The sequence below is a fragment of the Hydractinia symbiolongicarpus genome, chromosome 8 (genome assembly GCF_029227915.1).
Source record: "Hydractinia symbiolongicarpus strain clone_291-10 chromosome 8, HSymV2.1, whole genome shotgun sequence".
NCBI classification, from domain to species: domain Eukaryota; kingdom Metazoa; phylum Cnidaria; class Hydrozoa; order Anthoathecata; family Hydractiniidae; genus Hydractinia; species Hydractinia symbiolongicarpus.
In genome coordinates, this window is record NC_079882.1 from 26961620 (window position 1) to 26985705 (window position 24086).

General features: G+C 32.9%; 3 protein-coding genes across 6 annotated transcripts in view; 1 reads left to right on the forward strand and 2 right to left on the reverse strand.

The window, feature by feature from the left end:
• LOC130653570 (tyrosine-protein kinase-like otk) overlaps positions 1-24086 on the reverse strand; it is a 69796-nt gene that overhangs the window by 27381 nt on the left and 18329 nt on the right. The window lies entirely within an intron of this gene.
• On the reverse strand, positions 7725-13276 carry LOC130653575 (magnesium transporter NIPA2-like). 2 transcript variants are annotated; one of them, XM_057456083.1, is made up of 7 exons: positions 13149-13233; positions 9430-9485; positions 9170-9349; positions 9036-9092; positions 8841-8931; positions 8608-8768; positions 7725-8531 (listed from the first exon to the last, which is right to left on the reverse strand). In XM_057456083.1, exons 1-7 carry the CDS (start codon positions 13196-13198, stop codon positions 7864-7866), a joined length of 1263 nt encoding a protein of 420 aa, XP_057312066.1. In that variant the 5' UTR covers positions 13199-13233; the 3' UTR covers positions 7725-7863. The 2 variants fall into 2 exon arrangements, with proteins under 2 accessions (XP_057312066.1, XP_057312067.1); XM_057456084.1 differs by lacking the exon at positions 9430-9485 and having other exon boundaries at positions 13149-13276.
• Positions 13605-19880, forward strand: LOC130653577 (uncharacterized). Of its 3 annotated transcripts, none has more exons than XM_057456086.1 (5): positions 13605-16734; positions 16821-17068; positions 17309-17360; positions 17571-17674; positions 18940-19880. In XM_057456086.1, exons 1-5 carry the CDS (start codon positions 16680-16682, stop codon positions 19648-19650), a joined length of 1170 nt encoding a protein of 389 aa, XP_057312069.1. In that variant the 5' UTR covers positions 13605-16679; the 3' UTR covers positions 19651-19880. The 3 variants fall into 3 exon arrangements, with proteins under 3 accessions (XP_057312069.1, XP_057312068.1, XP_057312070.1); XM_057456085.1 differs by having other exon boundaries at positions 13612-16734; positions 17309-17399; XM_057456087.1 differs by lacking the exon at positions 13605-16734 and having other exon boundaries at positions 16895-17037; positions 17309-17399.

The window sequence follows — 24086 nt, forward strand, 5'->3', positions numbered from 1 at the left end:
TGTTTCTTAACTGTTTGGAAGTCTGAAAAATGATGCGTTTTAGTGCTATTTCTTTTATAAAGTATAGCACAAAAAGACTATTCATAATTATGCACAAAATTAAACTTAGGTGTAATAATTTATATATATGGTATTTTTCTTTTGCTCTGAGTTTTATTTAATGGGTTTTGGGTAACATGTTCAAGAGACTTTTTTTGCCGAGATGACGTCAAACTGGGTTTAATCCAGTTTGAAGTCAAGACGTTTAAGAGTTTGACCATAATATCTAACTGCAGTGAAAAATTTTCACTGCAGTTAATTTGTGTGGTCATTCTTCATACAACACCAAAAGTTTGGCTACTAATAGAGGCAGTTGTACTTAGTGTATAAAATTTGCATGTTTCCATAAATTTTGGTTCTGAATTTAAATATGTTGGTCATTTTTGTTTAAAATGATCAGAAAATTTCATGCATGTTAACCCGGATCCGAGACTAACACAAAATGGCGGCTTTTGACAGGAAAGCATGTCATAGACATAAGAAAATGTGGCTGTATATTTGCTTAATTTTACGAAATAAATGTTAAATTGCTAATTCTCAACATAGTATAAGCAAGATAAAATGAACTTTTTCTAAAGTGGGAGGTGATATTTAAACAGTGGAACTATTTTGACCCAACTTATAACACAGGACTTAAGACGGGACAGACCATTTTTAGACATGGTGGCCCATCTTTCAACAGGGTGGCCCATCTTTTGACATGCTGCCCTGTCAATTGACGGGCCAGAACCAACTTGCAACATGGCGTTAAAAGATGTTTGCATACATCAAAACCTTGTATTTAACGTAAACTAGCTCCAATAAGGTAAAAAACTGAACTGCTGCAACTTTTTCTGGCGTATTGTTGTATATGACTAGTTGAGATTAAATCGAGTTATGCATTTCAAGCTTGTTGTGGGTAGGAGAAACAACATTATTTGTCAGAGACTTCCTTGTTGCATGATTGGAGATGTTTTTACCCGGATTGTTGTGTGCATAATAACTAGCTAAATAATTATGACTCAGATATCAAGATATAACATTCAGCTCGGTGTAATGTCATGTTATATATAATACAAGTAAACATTAATTATGTTTACTTTTCAAGATATCTTTGATGGAATTATCAGCCCTTAAAATTAGCGTCGGCATTCGGCACTGTCAACGTAAAATACGAAGATACTGTAGTTGCATTGGCAAAAAAATTGCTGACGTAATTTTGTTGTGAAATTTTTAAATAACAATAACTTTGGTTTTGTTTGAGCTACTTTCACTCATTGCGACTACAAAATAATTACATTCGATTTTTAGTAAGTTAGACCATTAGGCTGGACTTATAAGCGGCACTAAAATCACAAATCTTATGAATGCCACAATCACAAAAGGGTCAGTGTTATTACAAAGAACATAAGGTATAGAGAACATTAAAGTCCTTGACACTCTTATACTCAGCTGGAGCATTACACTGAGACTCAAACAAAAAGACCATTTGGAACCATGCCAAAGTCAGTCCGACCTTCATCGTCACAGAGAATAGCGTGAGAAGAGTGCGACCCAGGCAAGTTAAATACAACCAGAACATGGGAGAGGTAAGGTGTCCTGCACCTTAATACAGCTTTCAGACGAATGTTCTCATAATGTAATACCAAAGAAAAAAACATTGAATAAAGTTTAAAAAATCTTTTTAAAAAGGGAAAGAGAAATCAAATATGTCTAATAATAATAATCGCAAAGATTATATATCGTATTAAAAAGAAGTTCAGAAGTTATGTCTCCCACACGACACAGCAGGCAATAAGTCAGGCCTGCCCTCGGTTTTGTGAGAAGAGATGTTCTGCGAAGACTCTAATAATTGAGTCTCCTGTACAGTTTTGCTTCATGTTACACTGTGCTGGTGACAAGAATTTTCAAAGCATATCACTGGCAACTCCCGTGATATACAACCTAATGATGCCCTAACCTAATGAATTCATCTCGAAACATAAAAAGACAGTTAGCAGTGAACTATTAAACTAACGAATTTCACCATCCGGAAGGTATTTGTCCATTCCCATTTGTCATCGTCTTAGGAGATCGATGCATTAAAATTATGAGAGGTCTAGCTCTAATAAAAGGTGAATGATGAAAGTTATTGCCAGCTGAAAAATTCCACTGCAAAAAAAATTGCTGACGCAATGCTGACGTAAATCAGTTGAAATGTATCTCACGTCGGCAGTTTTATTGCTGACGTAAAATAATTCTAATTTCAAGGGCTCAATTATTGCATCTTGACTTATTACGTAGCTTGAGAGGCAGAATTGTTTTGGCTGGGGCAGCCATGATGGGATTATTTTGTTATATATATATATTCAAGAAACAGAGGCTATGACTGTTATTTAAAGGATTATTGTGTTGCGTCAATTTATATTTTATGTATCAGTCTCACCAGTTTCGAGCGACGTCTTTAAGGCTCCCATTTAAGCTACAGAAACCTTTTTTAAAATTCTTGCTCACCTGGACGACAGCCTTTTAGTGGGGATCAAACCCACAACCACTTAGACATGAGTTGAACGCTCTACCGACTGTGCTACTAATCCCCATTTGTCAAATTTATTTGTCAATTAATGTCTGTGTTTGTTTAATTTTTAAGAAAAAAGAATTTATGACATGGTATTTTTATTGATCATTACTTTAGCTATATTTGTAATAGATTATATTTAGAGAATTCATGATTTATTCTCCTCCATACATTTTTTGTTCTCTTTAGTCCTCTCCTATAGATACTGCTATAATGTCTGTAAAGAACGTATACTATTTATCAGTAAACAACACAGTTTTATGCTATGGTATCCGCCATATTCTATATTTCCAGCTATAACTCTTAGCCTTACAAAATAGTCAGAGCAAAGTGGATATGGACAGAGATATGATTGCCGAGTGGAACGAACGGACATCACAACTGCATTTGCCCACAGTTTCAATTTTTTTTAAATTTGCAACAGTGTGTTGCCTATGTTATAAGGTTTAACTTTATTCTGGAAGTCTTTAGACTGGCCCATGTTGTGGCTGTTTCTAAAAGGGGCAATAGTTAGACCTGTTCCTTTTTTGGTACAATTTTAAAAGCGGGAGATTCCTTTGTCAATAGTTGGGCCTGGACCAACTTAAGACGAATTTGCATACATTTGTCCAAAATTGGGCCAGGCCCGTCAATAGATGGGACCATCCTGTCTAAAGACGGGCCAGTCCCGCGTCCAAAGTGTTGGGACAGTGTCCATAGGGTCCAGAGCCTCGAATTTTGCATAATCCCCAATAAATGAAAAATGCATGCCTACCCAACTACAAGCACAACATTCAAAATAAAAATACTAAAAACACGTGAAAATAAAATTTAAGGATTTAAAAACTTTAAAAAATTATAAAGAAGCCATCTAGCAGAAGTACTAGCTAGCTAGATATATAGCTAGCTATATAGATAGCTAGATGTTCTTACTTTACATTACCAGCCTATATCGAGGGATATATAATTTGCTAAAATAAAACATAAATTTAACAAAATTAATCATATAAAAATAAACTTTTCTTTTTGACCATAAAAAAAGAATTTAGAAAAAGTCGCCATAAAAGTTGGTTTCACTTTGTTTTGTTATTTCCCTTTTTTGTTATTGCATGAAGAGTTACGATATAATGTGGACATGCAAATATTATTTTTAACCATGTTTTGCAAAACTGAAAGCTTATAGTGCTTGCATCTAAATAATTTTGGCTTTCCATTTATTAAAACCCTTACAAGTAACATCTAAAAATCAAACTTTACTTAATAAAAAACGACTAAATAAATAAATAGACTGGTCCTTAATTTAGACAGATTCCAGCGAAACTATCTCCTTCGTGGGTCGTCTGTTAAATAAATGCTCAGCCGAACCTATCTCTTGTCACCAGCACTAGCATGGACGTGATGTAAGTTTTGAGAGCAGACCTAATCCCTGTTAAATTTGAGGGAATTTGACAAGAAAAAGAAATTGCTTGGCTGAATGAAAAATTTGCTGACGTCAACAACTTTGCTATGACGTCATTGTTTTTCTGAGAACGCCGTGTTGACCATTATTCTTTTTCGTCCCTAGGTTCTCTTGGCTCCTAACTTTAGATCTTTCTTTGGAGGTAATCGCTATAGCAACCTGGCCTCTCCTTATAACAACAAAAAAATTTCGTCAAAATAAAAAATGATTTATACGATTTAATATTCCATAACAGGGGTCAACTTCGATCCTAGGGGCTTGTGTTGCGTTTTTTTTTATTATCAAAAAAAGCAATAAGCCCTGGAATCAAGGTTGAACAAGGGTAGAAACGTATGTTTATTTACTATAAAAATCTTCATTAAAGAATGAAAAAGCAACCTCGTCCCCAGGGCATCTTGTATCTTTTCTGACATCCGGAACACGGCGATACAAACACACATGAACTATCAAAAAATATAATTAGTGATCGATCTACACTTTTGTTATTTTTCGTGCTCTTTGATTTCCGCGGGCCTGAGGAGTCACGGCAACAACCAAAGATAACCATTCGAAGCCTGGATGCGCTGATGAATAGCGTATACAGAACGCAACAGTGATTTGCACGGCAGTTGATCGGAAATTCCTTGCGACGTCTGAAAGAAAAGAGGATAAACGAATCCGGTTTAAAAAAGTATATCAAAAAATACATTTTTTTCTAAATAAAAAATTAAAATTTTTCCTGTTAATTTTACAGTGCAACAAATTGTTTTATTATCCAATGAATAATACTTTATTTTAAAGTTTATATGCTATCGAAAGTTAAAGCTCGTGCAGTCTAGCATAATGAAGATCGTCTTATAATGCGCCATCTTTGATGTCATTAACTTTTCCCTTTAATAATTACGTTATTTCCTCCTTTAAAATTTTTGCAAGCACGTAGACTAGAGCTATATTCAGCAGAACTAATTAATCGTCCATGAATTTTAACTTAAATAGGAATTGTTAAGTCTGAATATTTTGGTGAAAGATAATGTATTATAGCTATAAAATCGTGACAAGTGTGTTACAAAAGAAAAGTTACCTTTCGTAACTGATTTGCTGCCACCTTTAAAGATATTTTTCTAGCTGTTTTTCAGAGAAAAAGTGAAAATAGATAAATTTTCAGTCTCGTCGTTGTTCTTATTTTGTTTTTATTGTCCATCAATTTTCAGGTTTATTAATTTTTTTTAAAAATTGTTAGAATATTCATTGAATTCGTTTCCATGTTACTCAGTTCTCTTTAAAATTCAGTACTTTTTCAGATTATTGCTAATGGCGGAAATCTTCAAGCCACAGGGCATCTTGTTTAAAAATTAAAATGAAATTAATCCAAAGATTCTTACAATTTACAAAAAGTTAAGAAAATAGATTGACAGCATAATATAAATCATAAAATATCATCGTTCATAACTTCCACCAACCTCGTTCCCAGGGCATTTTGCCTTGTTGATAAGTTGATAGCTCCGTAATAACGGCTCAGGGGCCACAAGACCCTGGGGACGAGGTTGAACTTCCACTGTTTTTAACATTTGGACTTCCAACGCCTACAACAGACTCAGATTTCACATTTCTATTTAGTGGTATTCTAACATTTAAGATCGATGTAATGATACTTATGTGAGAATAGCATCATAAATAATGGCCAATTTATAGTTTCTTATTTTGATTTTCCGCCAGTTTAATGTCACATGAAACGTACAATTGATCATTTTATTCCCGGACAAATATTCCATGTTTGTGAAAATTTACTAAGTTGAAATAAAGTTATAGTTGAATGCGCATACTATTTATCAAAAATAGTAATTTACTGGCGAAACTTATATGTAGAATATGAGGAATGAGTTTAAACTATATTGTTGGCCATTAAAGTTTATTCCCATGAAATTTTAATCTCGTTTTACTCATAAAGTTTTGCCTGGAAAAGCGTGTAATCAAAAAGGAAAAATGCCCTGGGAAGAATTGGATTTATCTGTGTATAATTTTTTTTGTTAAATATGGTTTTTGTGTTGAAGTAACGCAAAGCTTAACAATGTTTCAATGGCACCTCCCAACATAAAAGATTTCAAAAAAGTTTTCATAAAAATTTGCCAAGTAGAAAAATAGTGAAAGTCACCAAGTTTGTTATTTTAGAAACATTTTAGTGGACATATATTTTCCCAATTTGTAGGTTAATAGCTGAAAACCTTGGCACGCTTATCAGAAAGTGAAAAAGAAGCTCTTGGAAGTAGCAAAAATTAACGCCATTGCATTTAGGGAGAATAAAAAGGACCTGTTTATTTAGGGAAGCTAAATTAAGAACTAAAAGAAAAAAGAAAATTTTTTAAGGACTTTCCCGGCGAATGTGTGTTAAAAAATAACATGTTTATTAAAAAATGAAGAAATGTTAAATTTTATACTTTTAAAACATTATCTTCAATGTAATTATTTAAAATTGTCGGTGTACTATCATATAGTGAATAATAATCTTTTAACAAATTGCACATGCAAATAATTAAAAAAACAAAAACAATACACGGTATTACAATCTCACCGAGCCTGCCGGAATTTTATTTCGTGCATCTTATATTGAATCCGGGCCACGAAGTCACGAAAATTTTGAGCCACCGGTGCCTCAAGTTAAGTCAGAGAACTGCTATTGTTGGTTTGTCATGGCTAGTAATTCAAGTTGTGAGCCAGTTTTACTTAGCAAGCTTACATTAAATGATTTCAAGCTATGGAGTCATCTGGTACTCACAAAATTTCTCTCCATACGAAAAAAAACAAGTTGTTGGTAGTAATGAAGAGCTTGCAGCCAGGTACAAAGAACAAACTACTAACTGCATGGATAATTTTAATGGTTAAATTTTAGGAAAACAATATCCTGGCGAAGTTAAATAACATATAGAGGATAATTTTAACATTTATTTAGGTTGTATAATTGAGCTAGATAGCTATAAAAAGCTAACTACTTACATATTAAAAAAAATTGCTAGATATCTTTTGCAACTCTAAGTCATTTAACAGTGCATGAATAGACAGTCATTCACTAGCATAGCAGTATTTTCTTAATTTATTTTTTTACTAAGGCATTTGTAGCTTACGTGATTATGTAATCAAAAATATTGGCTTGTTTGATCGTGATTTCTCCGATCGAAAACTCGACTATTTTTGTGAACGTTTTCAACAAAATCTTAAGGTACTTTTTGGTTCAGTTTGGTTTGGTTTGGTTTCAGACTCCTGATATAAATGAAAATCTCCCTCCCCTTCGGTTTTACAAAAATTTTTCCCGATATTGAAGATGTCAAGTATAAAAAAATTAAATATTTCAGTTTCCAGAAAAAACCTGATTATTGACTAATAAACAGAGATTGTATATCTATAGTAGATATTTAACATCACATTGATTACGGTGAAGTCTACCACCATGTTCAACAGACTGTTTTAGCAGCCGTTATAGCTCTTAAAAGAAAGAGTAACTCTGGTACTCAAGGACTCCACGCTTAAATTATAAAAAAATTCAAGCTAAACTTTTCGTGTCAACCATGCTGACACAGTGAGGGGGCCTAAAGAATACCTAAAATTTTAAGGGTATCCTATTTTCATAAAATCAGCAAAAATTCGCAAAAAATTAGTACACACAAAATTATTTGGTAAACGATGGTTATTGAACGACAAAAACGGGTTTATTTATAGACAGAATAAAATACAAAACGATCACTTCGTGTATCAAATATAAAAATAATTTAATGTATACATTAACGAATACATTTACAGTCAAAAAATATTAGCAACTTGATTACGATAAATAAATCTCAAGCTCTACTTAAAAGCGAGGTTAAATAAGCATTAAAAGTTAAAATTTACTAGTAGTTAAATCCGTCGGACTGTTCAGCCCACCTGACTTAGCAAGGTAGACATCATCACTAACTTCTTCGTCATCATCCAGAATATTAGCCATCAATACATTCGTCTCTCCATTCATCAGCGTATTTCTATCATTCATGTGTAATCTTCTGTCGTTGGTACCAGAAACAGAACCATAAAGTTCTCGTAAAGAAAATTTGATATCCCTAAAAGCGTGCAGAAGAAAAACTCCGCAAATAATAGTTAAAAATCCACATATTGAACCAAGAGAGTCTTTTGCATTCAGGTTTGCCCATTCCTGATACAAAATAGCGGAAGCCAAAATGGTGCACGTCGTAAACATGACGTAATAAATCGGCGTAACGATCGAAGTATTAAAAACATCCAAAGCTTTATTCAAGTAATTCATCTGTACCATGATACACAGCGCGCCTCCAATTAACAACATCCACGTAACAGGATTAGATAACTGATTCTTTCCATTCAGTGTAAGTTTCAACGCAATTCCTAATCCTTTACAGGCCATCACAGTTAAGGATCCGACCACGGAACATATAGCTACATACACTAATACATTTTTCGTTCCATGAGACGGAGCAACATAAAACATGAGGACGCCAGCTCCAATGAAAACAGCAGCAGTGTAACAAATAAACACTAAAAAACAAAGTAAGTTAATTCAATTCCGACCACAATGTAATAGGAATAAAGTTTAAAAACGTAAAAGAATTACATGGCTCTCTCAGTTTAGCAGAAAGATCCTCCATCGTGTTCACACCATCTTCGGGAGGAGCGTGTATGACTAACACTGTGGAGCCAACGATACATAAAAAACAGCCAACTTTACCATGCAAATTAAGACGTTCTTTTAACATGATGGATGCTAACACAGCACTAAATAAAAATCAAAATAATTTAGTAGTGTTCGTACACCTCTTTGATTGGCTTAGAATAAAGGTTACTAACCTTACTAAAACGCTAAGAGCTCCTAAAGGAGTTACCAGTATAGCTGGAGCGAATGCATATGCTGTAAAATTTGCAGCTTCTCCAATGATCACTAAACATAACATTAATGTTCCAAATGAGACAGATGTCAGCAAAATAAACTTCAGTTAAAGCAAACAACGCTTTAATATACTGTAAAACTGTAAAAGTGCATACTAGTTATAAGACCAGTCCACCACATCCATTCTTTCAAGTAAGCATATCCCCCTTCACCTATGAAAGAATTGTGAAATTCAAAGTTTAAGTAATACATACTAAATTAAAGAAAGAAAAAGAATTGCTTCCTTTACCTGCCCTGGATGAAGAAGTTCTTGAAACTTTTAGCAATCCTTTTTTCTTGACAATAAAACTAGTCCCAATAAATACACAGGAACTCAAAGCCAGTGCAAGTCCTTTGTAATAATCACCATAGTCCACAGTGTCCTCATGATTGTTTGTCCGTGGAAGTAAAGTGGTCAACAACAGTGAACCTTTAGTAAAAACATAAACAAATTTTAAAATTAAAATATAAAATTATTAGAACATAAAGAACGAGCCTAAACCATCCTACCATTGTTAAACAGGGTAGGCTTCATAGAGAAATCTTTCAACATTTTCTCTGTGTTCCTAGATTTCAAATCACAAATATTTTCACACTCTTTACATTTCCATTATTAAACAATGATTTTTATGTGTCTATAAATCAAACTTTAAAACTTTAATCTGTTCAGAAAATTGAAAATGGCATTTCTTTCGTTTACCATGGAGTATTTTCAATTTTAACAATTTAGTATTGTTTATTCATGAAAGAAGCTGGAATAATAATATGTGATAAATTCTTTCAACAATACTTGATTGATGTGTGTTGATCTATTTCATCAAGGATAAAAGTTGATCTTTTTATAAATTTCAGTTAACATGTGCAACATTTTGTTTATATTAACTTATTTTTATGACAAATACCAGGTGCAATATGTTTGTTTCGGTAATAATTATAATTTATTATTTTAGATGTACAAAAGCCTCCTTTTCAAAATAAACAACTTATCACTGTATCATAGTACATGCCACAAAATGTTGAACCTTTTAAAAATAAAAAAATGTTAACAGGGGGCGTTTTATATTGTGCTAACTTCTTATATTTTATATTTGAAACGTACCCCAAAAGCAATCGTGATGACTTGCAAATTTCTATTACCCTATACACAGTTAAACACACTCAAGAAACAAACTCCTGCTGCCATGGTAAGATCATTTTATGACTATTTGTATAAATGCTATTTCCTTGCAATATGTGCGTTGGTAACTTAAGCTTGTTAAAACTTTAACAAGCTTTTATACACTTGTCGTTTACAAGGTAAATATGCGTTTTTGGTCTACTAGTGTATCAGGGTTTAATTTAAAAATATGTTTCATTTGTCACTTGTTAATAGTTTTTTTTTTTCAGGCATATATAAGTATAGAAATAGGTAATAAAACTGTGTATAAAAAATTATAAACTTAGAAATGAATTGTTTTATAAGAAAGACCTATACTCTAGACTAATATCTAGTGTATTAACTTTTTTGGAATCCTCTAATTTTTTTGTTTCAAATAAAAGCTATATAAACTATTTTTTCTAGGAATTACAAAAATTGCAAAAATATTTACAAAAACTTGTTTATGTTTTAGCACTCTTTTTTGAATGAGCTCTTTTAATTAACAATTTATAGGGTTGACATGAAAAGTGAGCTGATGCACTCCAATATTGTTCTCTACCACCCACAGTTTGTAACTTTTGCAACATAGCTCTTAAACTAAGACTTTTCCAAGTCCATGCGCCTCGGTTTAATGGTTTCGTTTTTGTAAAAAATATATAAAGCGGTGCTCTTTTGCCCTGAAAATATTTGATTTTCTGTGTCAATGTGGGTAATAATAATAACAATGAATATTTTTAGTTGCATGCACAGAAAAATCGCTTTACTTATACATTACATTATACATTTACATATACATTATATTGTGGGAGTAATATTTTTTAAACAGATAGGTTAAAAATAGTTTATTTTTTATTAACAATGAAAACATTATAAAATAAAAAACTATGAGTAAAATTATATAAGAAAAATTAGATTAGGATTAAGACCTTAGCTTGAAGTGTTTACTAGAAGCCTCCTTGAATTCTAACAAACTCTGCAAAGTTCTTAACTCAGAAGGAAGGCTGTTTCAGAGCCTAGGTCATCTGAATTTAAAGGATATCCTAAAAGATCTGGAAGACCCATTTGGATGCATTGTTAACATTGTCAGAAATTTTTGCGGGAAGAATTTTGTTTGCGAATTTCACGAATGGACCCTAAATTCGCTAAATTAAATGCCCACGAAAAAGATCTTTTTGGCTCATTTGCGAAAATAAATTCCCACAAAGAAAATCCATTTTGCGATGATTCACGAAATTTCGCGAAATTTTTCAAAAATCTGAAGATGATGCTACTACTCCCTAACTTCTCCTCGTTCCTTCCAAGATAACAAGGGTAGACTGGTAAAGAACATGGGAAAATTGTGACTCATGTAAGAAAAACCAATAAGTTTTCTTCTTTTTTTAAAATATCACCAAAATAGCATCGTAAAATATTTTTTTCAACTATCAAGTCGCGAAAAATTAATTCCTGCGAAAATACTTTTTCTGGCCAATATGCGAAAAGTAATTCCACGAAATACAAAAAATTACGCGAATGGGGTGACTAGCGAAAATTTCTTCCCACATAAATTTCTGACATTAAAGTATTTATAAATATGCTTATATTCTTGTACAAGTTATCTGCTTTATTCAATACAGACTTGCTAGCATTGCACCATGTAGAAGAACAGTAGTATAAATAAGGCATAACAAGAGCATTAACTAATAAATTTTTGGTGTCAGATATCAATTTGGAACTGTTGTATCTTATTTTACAGCTTAGATTGTTATCAAAAACCACAGCAAGATACTCCACTTTGCTTTTAGATACCAAAGGAATGCCATCATAACGAATAATTACATCATTACAAGACTTTAATCTAGTCTTCTTACCAAAAAATATAACTTCTGTCTTACTAGTATTTATAGTAAGCTTATTTAACTTGAGCCAGTTACTTATATGGGTGGGTTTTTACTATTTACAATAGTTTAGTGAGCAATAACTTCTTTGGTGTACATATCTGGTGTAAAATTTACTCTTTACAGTGGAAGGATCAGAGCTAATATTCAGGTTAGCAGTGTGTAGACTTTACAACAAAGGGACTTTGGTGACTTCCATAAAGAGGAGAATAATCTTTGTGAAGCTTCATAATTGCTATAGCAAACTTGATTGGAATATATTTGTTTACATATTTTGCAATATTTTCATATCAGATTTTATATATGTCTGTTTTTTGACGTTAAAAAAATGACAACAATCGATTAAAAGTTGAGCATCAACAAATAATTGTTGCTGCAATTTCTGCACTAGAACACTGCAGCAGTTTTGTTGTTTATATTTTGGAGTAACTAAAACATAAAAACTGGCATTTTAAACACAAAAGGAAACATTATGCTAAATTAAAAGACTAAGAATTGAGAATGTAGAAAGTAGTGAATTGAGAAATTAGTGACTTTACTAACATTTAAAAAACTACCTCAGAAGAATTTTGCTGACATGTGTTAATTGTTTTTCCCTAAAAACTTTTAATATTTATGCCTATTTTTATCATACTACGTAATTTTCTCTCATTGTATTAAATCGCTGATACAAAGTGCAAGAATTATAAAAAATAAGCTATGGCGCCAAACTATTGTTTTTGCAAAAAATATGACGTTGGACTCTGTAGCAATTACAAATAAACTTAACCTTGTAAGTGGTGAACTTACTGCCTGGTGTGGTAAACTTTAAGCCCAATGCTAACAAAAATTTGTAAAATGCGGACATTTTGCTAGTTTTTGCTATTATTGGAAAGTCGAAATGTTGTTATATATGATTAAATTGAATTTGTCAAGCATCATTATATAAGCTATCTACAGAGCTTGAAATATTCCATCCTGACCTTACTGATTGTGTCACAATTGAGGTATTCATCCCAATCAAATTGGGGCCATTGTATTCTTAAACAAAACAGTAAAGTGATTTTTTGTAGCTATCTAGCCAGCTAGCTACACAAAAGCTAGCCAGCTCGCTGAAATAAGTTGGAACCAAAAAGGAATTGAGCACAGATTTATTTACCCACCACATTTGTTGGCAAAAAATTTTTATTATTTTAGCAATAGAAAGAAAAATTCATAAAAGATTGACAACTCACTTTTTCTCGTCATCTTTTGTCATCTGACAAGTTTTGTGGGAGAATGACATCTACCTTTCCCGAGTTGGCATTACCTACCCGACAGCGTTATCCCGTAATCAGCAATTGTGTTTACTTTAAAGAATGGTGGCCAACTGTAAAAATGTAAACATAAATACTTGGGATTATTTTCTGACCTAAAAGGAAGCAACTAACCAGACGGTGTTACATCAAGCAAAACTAGCCACAACTATCAATTAGCCTACGAATTAAAAATAAAACATGTTCAGTTAGTGGCTTACCATGTAACTTCTATGGCTAGCTAGCTTTTTCTCGATTCCAACAGAACAGCATTTTAAAATTCAACAGAAAAGAAGGTTATGGGAGGACATAGAAAGAAGCAGCGCTAGCGTGTTTTCCCGTTTTCCCAGGTGATATTTACAGAATTCTCATTCGTCCCATCACCCCTCTTTCATGTATTTGTTAAATAGTCTTGTTTTGTCCTTTATTTCAATGACCCCTTATTTACATCCGTTTATGTTGCATAGTTTGTTATTTTTCCTTTTTGCACCTTTTTTTCTCCCTGTATAGCTAATACCATTAGATAGATAGATAGATGTGCATATTTTACATGGCTAGCCTCACAAATATCGAGGGATATACCCTGTCTATTATTTCCAGGAGAGGCCATGGCGTAGATGGAGAGTCCTAGAGTATTTAATGCTCATTTTGAGCTACGCAGACCCAATTAGAGCCCGCGCTCTACTAGACAACTCCCGGCAACATCCAACGGCCCACACAGTGTGTCATCTTCCCAATTTCCCTCACATGGCTTGGGTTAACCCGGGGCTGTGGTAACATTCACTCGCCCATGTTGAATCGCCGTCAAGAGGAATCAAACCCCTGTCTCCCGCACAGAGTACGAGAGCTATAACCACTAATCTACGGCGCCACATTAAACAATATTTCACAGCCTCAGGACTGTAGCTAGCAGCATAGGGTCAGTCATCATTAATATGGGAGACACTTATGCAGAGGATGTGTTTTTGCATTTTTAGTTTATTTAAGAGGGTGGTGATGGTGGTTTAAAATTGTCTGCAAAATTGCATCATTCTAGCTCCTTAACTAGCTATAAACCATAGGTGGAGCTTTTTTATAGAATAACAAATTATTAAGTTGCCCCAACCTTTATTTAAAACAAAACTTAAGTTCCTGCTACAACCCTAAGTCTTGACAGCTGTTGATGGAGATAAAAAGATGTTTCGAAAATTATTACTATATCTATACTTAATACTATCAAACTAACATGGAAAAACTAACCCACTCTCTTGATCTCTTTCCAAAAATAGGGCATACCCAAAAGCATTTACATTTTGCAATGAAAATTATTAAACTGTAGATACGCGAAAGAAAATGTCTGCAAACATCACCTTTTTAATTACTATAAATGGGTTACTGAAAAAAAAGAAATAACAAATTTGACAAATTTGACATAATTTCAAATTCACCCTTGTAACTAGATATTTTGCACCTTAATCACTGTGGTTGTGAAGCAACAACAAAGATAACAACATGCTATATATAGAAGTTTATTTCTCTTGTTTTATGTTACTGCACTTGAGTTTTTGGTATTGGGACCCTTAAACCAGATGTGTGTGTGTTTCCATCCTTACCCTTAAGACGTATCTTGTGGAAATGTGTGCATCTCTTGCAAAAACCCTAAGTCACCTAAAGTATCTCTTGTGGAAACACCTATGTCTCTGTGGAAATAATAACTAATCTGGGGTGGTGTCTCTGGTTGAAATACCTGTGTCTCTCGTAAAAATGAATCTAGTGGAAAGCTTACATCTCAGCAAATCTTGTGAAAACACCTACTACCAACTATTGTGTATATTGTGGAAACGTAACTCATTCACTAGCGAAACAAATGCATCTTCACCCCATTTGGATGACAATGGAAAGACATCCATATCAACGCATGTTATCAGTGCACAAGAGGAAAAAATTGGAAACTGCAAGCAGGCAAATTGGATCACCAAGAAAACTGTGATACAAAACACTGGTATAAGCATGCCCGCACCTTTGATGCCAATTGAATCCTCTATCTTGTGTTGTAGATCCTGTGTCATTATGGATCGTCGTCCCTTGTAAAAGATCCTTGGGGGTAAATATACTGGTTTTGTAGGTGCTTGTCTTATGTTAAATGATGGCTTGATTATCGAATTGATACATGGGTTTTAGTGATTGTAGTTTAGTTGAAACAATAACAGTTGTAGACATCAATGCCAATACATTAAGTGATTAATGCACATACATAAAAGAAAACAAAATGTTGAAAAAGGTGGGTGAGAAAACCAAACTGTCAACAATGAATGATAAATATTTGACTTTAGCTGCTTCTGGGTAATCTGTGGGCCTGGATCTACAATAGTCTTAGGCTTGATTATCTTGAAATTCTGGGATAAGGAGAATACTAGTAACCTTGTCCTGTAAACCACTTCTCACACTGGCCTACCATTTTGTATTTGAAAAAACATGGGCTTCTGAAGTATATCCTCTCATGATCCCAGTAGTCATCCCTGTTGACACTAGAGTACTGGATGCAATAAAAAGTCAAGCCTCTTAACAAAGTAAGTGGTTTTAATAAAGTATTAACATTATATTGTTAGCACAATTTTTTGCATGGAATTTGGTATGTTTCATACTGTACATTTGTCCTAAAAGTAGTTACAAAGTTTATGTAATTAAATAATCCCGCATTTACTATGCAGTCATTATTTATTTTTTTGACTTGACCAGCTATTTTAAATTCTAGGCAGTTATGGTGACCGTTAGTTATTTTAGACACTGAAAGCTGCAAGAAACGAAAGCAATATACACTTTGCAATTTAGCATGAGACCATAGGTTATGGACAAAGTTACTTCATTTGCTTGGAATAACCCTTTCCGTTTTCTGATTGATAAAAAAAAATTGTCAGGTCAAAAAACTATAATGCATCTTTAACTTTTCATATTCTGTCTAAACCTGATGCAAGGAATGTTTTAAAGATGCAAGGGAAGAAAAATGAGTGTGGAAGTTACTGTTAAGTTAAGACCAGTTTCCAAACTGCTGATCCCAAATTAATGTCTTGTTAGACCAATATTTTAAGAAATAAGTTATGTTAGGTGTTCCCTGTAAATGGAGAGCATAGACACTTACTGAGCTTTAAGAAATTTACATGGGTGCTAATTGGAAAGAGGTACGTAAAAGATGTTGGGTGCTAATTTAGATTATGGTACTTGAATTATTTCAAACTAAGCCAGACATTTTTTGATTTTCAAGAGAATTTTCCTTGTCTGTTTTTTGTAATAATACATGCTGAATTTTAATATATCTAAAAATGTCCTGTAATGTATATACTGAAAGTAAAAGTAAATTAAAATTATTATACCAAATATTTAATAACATTTTTAATTTTAATAACATTTTTAATTTTAATAAAATTTTTGTTATTAATGTAATTTAATTACTTTTATTTTTAATTTTAGGTGTAAAAAATAAATGTTACAATCATGCTTACATCCAACATTTTAATGTATACATGCATATTGTATTCTTTCACTAGAGGTTGGTAAATATCGTTGTTGTTTATAGAAGAAATAATTTCTGTTTTATAATGAAAACTTAATTTTTATTTTTAATAATTTTATTAGGCTCAAGTGAAGCTACCATAACTAAATGTTATTCAGATATAAAACTAAAAGAAATCCCACGGGATCATTTATACTCCAAACTTAAAAAACCTTTAGTGATTGGTCACATGGGGAACATAATAAATTTTCAGGAGAACAGTTTGGAAGGAATCAAGAGTTTGATAGATATTAAAGCCGATGGGGTTCATATGCAGGTGCAGCTTACTAAAGATAAAAAGTTAGTTGTTTTTGGAGATGAAAATCTCTATGTAAGTTGTATTGTCATGTGTTTATAAATACTTTTTTAGTTATTTCATTTCAAATATTATAACAAAACATAGAACAGGAAGAATTTTGCTGGTATAACCTAATTTTAAAGTAAATCCTCAGCCATGTTGAAATAAATGTTCTTTATAAAGTCTTGTTAGGTTCTTTGTTATTAAATTGAAAATTCACATGTAATTTCAAACTTATTAAATTGTATTGTGCACAATTAATTTTTCTTGCAGAGGATGACTGGAGAAGATTTTAATGTGTTGGATTTACCATACAGCGAAATAAGTAAGATGAATTTGCTAAAAAATATTGATTATGGTTCAGGTGGGTAAAGCGTTTTTGTTTTTCAATGTTATCATTTTTTAAAGCTGGATAGTTTTATAAAAAAACCTAGAGAATGCTTTTTTTAAATTGGTCACTCCTAATTTTTCTCCTAAAAAAGTCAAGGCTTCAAGTTTGAAGTTCAAGGGTAAAATGTTTTCGTCTGTTTTTCAGGCACAACCAAGAATACGAAATCATACAAATCAACTGCGAAAATACCTCTTCTCGAAACAGTTTTATCTGAGTTACAAGGGAAAAATATGTTGATATATATTGAGGTAAGGTAATTTTTACTTCTTAGTTCTTTTGTCAAAATGACAGATGAATCATAAGCAAAGTTTAAGGAGCCAGTATGTCAGTAACAAGACAATGGTGGAGAATTCTTCATGCAAGAAATTATTGCAGAAAAAATTATTTTTTGATTTTGGACCCCATCTGCAAAATTAAGTTCTAAAATCACAAAGAAAAATCAAAAAATAAGGTCCACCGCCAAAGTTGATTAATCACAAAACACATTTGGTCTAGGCATATCACTATGCGGTCTTTATTTTATTGAAGAAAACAATATTTCCTGTTATAATTTTACATAAATGTATTCAAAATACAAAATATACATTTGTTACGTATTTCATTATGAGAACTTTAAAAAAAGGTTCGCAAAACGAAACCAAAACCAAAAACCAACCAATGCTGACAAAAAAATTAAATTTTCCAAATTTTTTTTTGTTGTTGTCTTAGTTTTTTTAAATCACACGTACGAAGTAGTGTGATATTGGTTTGCCCTTTCATCGCGGCGGCGAAGTTCAGGAAATTTTCATTACACTGAATTTGAATTATTGTTATTGTCCATTTCACTGGATTAAAAATTCTCTACTATTTCCTCGTGTAAAAGGGAAGCTGATGTTGTTGTGCTTTGCTGATATAAAGTTATATAAAGACATAAAATCAAGAAAGAAGACCTTTATTTTTTATCGAAGCACGGCCATTAGTTAAGATGGAAAAAGTAGCGAAACAAACGAACAAGCAAACAAACAAACCAATTTTTATTATGTGTATATAGTTAGCTGTTTTAACCGCATAAGGTCAATTTTTAAAAAAATTATCAGTTCACGTTTTGATTTGGTTCTTTCACATGCGCTCTCACAATATTCGGTTTTTCTTTCTGCATATTCTTTTGAAATAAACTCTCACGCGCAGAGGATGACAGAATTCATACAAGTATGTATGTTTAAAAACAATCACCTGTCCGGAGTGATAAGAATGGTTAAAAAAAACTTTAAAGCATGCAGAAGTTTGACGACATCGTAAACAGGACTTTCCTAAAAATCTTATTCAGAATATATGTCAGAGCGTGGCTTCTCCAATGGAAATTTAAGGTTTGCAACATAAAAAAGATTTGGAATAAAGTAAAATGTATTATTATTCAGCGCTTGTTAAAATCCCTACTTTTCCTCGAAATCCCTAATCTTCGTATTCTTTCTTAAAATCCTCAGAACGCATTAAAGTTGAGAACAATTCCAATTTTTTCTGATTTTCCTTTTAGCTTGTTCCTGGCTACGCTCCTCCACGTGGTCCATTAGATCGAGAGGTTGCAGACAGGTTGGCCGAAAAGATTTCTGAGCTCATTGAAAAACTTAAATTAGAAAATGACGTGTTTGTTGTTTCGAGAGATGCATTTAAGTTGAAATTCTTGAATTATTACAATCCAAACATTGCAATTGGTTGGTGGCTAGATGCAAAGATGTTTGATCCATTAAAAGCAAGTGCAATCAAGTTCGAATATCACGATATACTGGAAGTTTTTCCTCCAAACTGCTTTAAAGATCAATCATCATCGACATTCGCTAAATTTTTGCTGACGTCAGGTATAGTCAGCAAGGCTGTCAATGCGTCTTTTGTGGATTTTTCTTTTGATATTTATAACGATGATAAATATTACAAACAAACTGACAATCTTGAAATCAAAGACATTATTAAGAAAAAATACGGACCGACTACCCTCGGTTCTTTTAGCGTTTTTTCTTGGAATGAATCAACTAAGAAAGCCACAAAGGAAGAGGATGTAAAATTTATCAATGCAGCGTTGAAGAAGGGTGTTACCCGATTTATTTCAAACGATGTGAATCGAGTGAAGACAGCCTTAAACGAAGTGATCACTGTGTATTCAACTGCAACCCTTCTGCAGAACTATTTCATGCATGGTATCATAATATTGTTGTTTGGGAAAGCTGTCGTGTCTATACTGTTTGTGTAATAATTACTGAAGTTAATCAAATTAATTCGGTATCTTTTTATTGTACGTAAAATTTTTTTTTTACTTTTTTAATTAGCTTTTACGTAGTTGTTTGTTTACCGTTAATTTTTTGCACTCATTGAATTTATTTTCATTGTTTTTTTTATTAGTTTTAGATTCAATACACCATATTTTATATACATAATTTTATATCTGTAAATATTTTCTAAATAAATACATTTTAATCATTATTGTATTTCTTTTGCTTCTTCGTGGATATTTTGCCTCGTAGTGAATGTTTGTACCTGGAGCACAAATCTTGTCAGAATTGGTATTAATGCGCTAAATTAAATTCCGAGGAATGCGTTAAATCATAGATATATATATTTGTGGTTAAAACTGGCTTAACTTTGAAAGGGCATGTTACGAAATTTATTTTTTTATTTTTGTGACATGTGTTTAAATAGGTTAGATATAACGACAATGAAGTCTTACGATATTAAAAGTTCGAAGATCTGACTTCACCAAAATAAAAAGTCATCCAGGATTAAGTTTGCAAATTTATATAATTCAGCATCTAAGCCAATGTTTCACGATCTTTAGATAATACCTTAAGGCAATTTAACCCCCGCAGTGTACCCTGCATTAACTCTTCAAAGTTTGGTAAACTCCAAATGGATTTTGGGTGCTTTACTTTACAGGTCTTTTCTACCTTTTCTCCACTGGTGTTGCTTTGTGGTTTCAGGGTTTCTCCTGTTAACAGCCGCAACAACGGTTATACCCTAACACCTTTACAACATTCGCATATCCTTAATTGAAAGAGTTGTAAGCCACAGCCATTTATGTTTCTCATTTGCTACGTCATAGAAATAAGATTTTCTTTAATTTTTTTAAAGATTCAGTTAAGGCCGTGGCAAATCAAGGCAACTTTTTGAGCAACATTACCCGTCAACATTTGTTGATGAACATGTTGACTCGATTTGCTATGGGTATCAACATATTGGCGAAGAAAAAACCCTCTAAAAATGTTGATCAACATTTATAAACCTTTTTATAAATGTTGATTAACATTGTTGAGGAGTTTTGTATGTTGCTACGATTTGCTATAGCCATCAACACTTCTGGCAACATTTTTCAGTATTTTCGAATTATTTAATTGCAAATTCGAATATTCCAGCACGAATTCGAATGTTTTTGTTCGAGTGTATACATGACTTGCATGAAAATAAGATCAAAACATAGAAATATATTCATTTTGAAAATGGTGGCAGTCACTGCTTCAGCTGATCCTGCAACTACAACTGTTGGTAAACAAAAATTTAAATGGAACGGTGAATTAGTGGAGAAACTGATTGACCTGTATGAAGAAAGACCCTGTCTCTGGGACATTTCAGATCGAAGCTACTCAAAAAGAGATGTCAGGGAAAAGGCTCTCTCTGAAATAAAAGAAGAGATTAGCATAAACATGCTGCAGCTTCCTTTTCCGCCATTTTAAAAAATTGAATGAATGGCCACATTTCAGTAGAATGTAGTTGCTCAAAATGTTGACGAGAATGTTGACCGAAAATGTTGATCGATTTGGCCCGTGTTTTACGGCGAAGAAGCTTTCATGTACAATAAAAGTCTGAATATTTCCAAAAAAATTCGTATGCTTATTCGTGGTTGGAACATAACAATGTTTGTAAACGAAACGGATTGACGAGAATGTTTTTGACTTTTTCATTGCCAACATTTTCACAAAATATCTTCTTTCTTAAATAGTAAAACTAATGTTAATTCCAGCAAATATTGTTTTGGCTTCTTCCAATTTTTCTGGCTTCACAATCAACCAAGATTTTGCACTTCGAGAAAAATTTTGCAACTTAAGGTTACTGTAAAGGAAACAATTTATTTTATTTAGGTTTTTTGCAAAAAATTCATGACACATAGAAAAAAAAAACTCTTTTCAATGACATATTTTATAGTCTATGAAAATATTTGGAACATCCCTTTTTTCTGGAAAAAGCCTTTTTACAGGTGTTATATCCTTAGCACCTTTGAAAAATATGTGCAAAATGAGTTGAGCATATTTTTTGTAAACATTATGCATAATATGGGACTCCCGTATAAAAATATGCATAAAATATTTTTTAGATAGTTTACTTTCACTATCGAATTAAAAAAATCAAAGTTAAGGAATATGCATATGGGGTAGGGGGGTTCACACTAGAATTATAAAAGCATGCTATAAATTTAAAGCACGATTTAAAGCAAGCTTAATAATGTGAACGCATTTTTGCTTCATTAAAATGCCTTTCAAATTATGTTTACTTGCTTCAAACATGCTTTAATAAAGCCAAAATAAAGAATGCTTCGAGGCACTCTTTATTTTTGCTTTAGCTGCTATAAGTGCATAAAACAATAGAATAAAAATTATGATATTTGAGTATTAAAAGTGAGGATTTTGAGCGGGTATTATGAAAGTGAAAGTTCATTCGTATGTGAGAAAAACAACATGAACTCCCCCTTTGAGGTTACCGGCAACTTGCTGTAGTCAAAGCATGCTTTATTCTAATGAGAGTTCCCGGATTTTTTTGTATAAATTACTGATTAGCGAATTATGACGACAGAAAGATTGATGTGTGTTTATTTCATTATATTTTCCTTTTGGAAAATTACCATCTCACGAAAATAGCACCATCAAGCATTCAGAAAAAAAAATAAAAAAAAATATATAACAGTATTGATAAATTATAAGGGTTTTTCTGAGACTACTCATCAAGTGAGTTTTTTCCTTTACAGTAACCTTAACTGTTCAATTTTTCCGTAGAAGCGATGTCATTAGTATACGCAGCAGCTTTTACTGGATTCAGATCATTGAATGTGTCATGTATTTCAAACAGCATAAGAATCATGTTTATATTATGAGCTATACGTATATAATCATAGGCCACTGCACACACAGCCATTGTTATTGGTTCTCTCGGTGTTGTTTCTCCTTCGACATGAAATTGTAGCCTCCAATGACGAAAAGCCTTGCTTCTAAGGAGTAAAATTGCATGTAAAAATAGCCATAGAAGCACAAATAGTTTTTATGTTGTGGCGGAATGCCTCTCTAGTGTTCACTGCATAAAAGGCATTTGGGGCATCAACAAGAATTATACATCACTTGATTCATCTTCAAATTGATTATTGTATGAACGATAGTTTTTATACCCGCTTCTTGACCTGCAAAATTTTGAGAGAATCCCTACTTTTACAAACGTACGCTTTGGAACTCATCATGACTGTTTCCCAATAAATCTAAAAAAAAAACTTGTAACATTTCCTTTCTTCAACTGGTGGACAAATCTTTGGGATACTTCAATACTGACATTTTAATAAATGGTGGTTCTAGTGGTGATCTAATGGTTCTGGTTGAGTATCAACTGTCTGATGTCTATTTGCCTGATGACGTCACTTAGTTTTTCGTTAAATTCAGCTTCTGCTTCTGAATTAACTTTGATTTCAGAAACTTTTAAATTTTTCTGGTGGTTAATTCTCCCACTTTTTAATTGAAGGAGTCGGACACACAGTACACTGCAAGAATGTTTTGTCGAGCTCTCAACATACAGCATTCTTTCACCCACGTATAGGTTCACCCATTTTTTCTTGAGGAGGGGGGGGGGAGGGGGGGGGGGGGGGCAAAACATCATTAAAGGATATTTTAGTTTGTTCCTTTTCAAAGTGCAAAGTATCTAACAAGTTAGGTAAGTCAGAGATCACTTAGCTAGCATCCGTTGTCTTGAAGGTTATGGAATGACTGACGCAAAGGGAGGGACAATGAAATTGAAGATGACAGCGAGATGAGCTATGACGAATACGAAACTGGTGATGATACTTTTCTGAATTCTTTCCGGAGAAATTTTGTACAACCACACATTGTTACAGTTTTACTCCCCCTTATTACACGTTTTTCCTACCTGAATTATATAGTTATTATGTTTTGTCTGGAGATAAGCCCGGGGGTTATCTGCGGAAAAATACGGCCGCACTCCTTTTTTTCCGGATTTAAACCCGGGGCTCTTTTTCTCCCCCAGGGAGGTTTGAATATATCGCATGGTCCCATGGAGACGTTTAAACCTTTAAGGTGGTCTTAACCAGAATAGGTAGAAACAAAAGAAGCTATACCTTAGTATAAAATTGTAAATGTTGTTTTTTTTCACTCTGATTACTAGGTAAACATTTTGTTCTGCTTTTTACTAATTAATCAAGTTTCATTGTCGTAATTGCGTGATAACAACAGTGATAGATTGATGAGAGCGATAACAGAAAGCGAAAATAGGTATCGGAAGTTCGCGCATAATAAAAAGAACCATTGTTTGAGATGTCTATAACCTCACTTGAGAAAACGCCCATTAAAAAACACGAGTCTTTTGTTTTAAAAAAGGATAGATTCCATCTGTTACCACCACTTACCAACAACGAGATTGGAAATT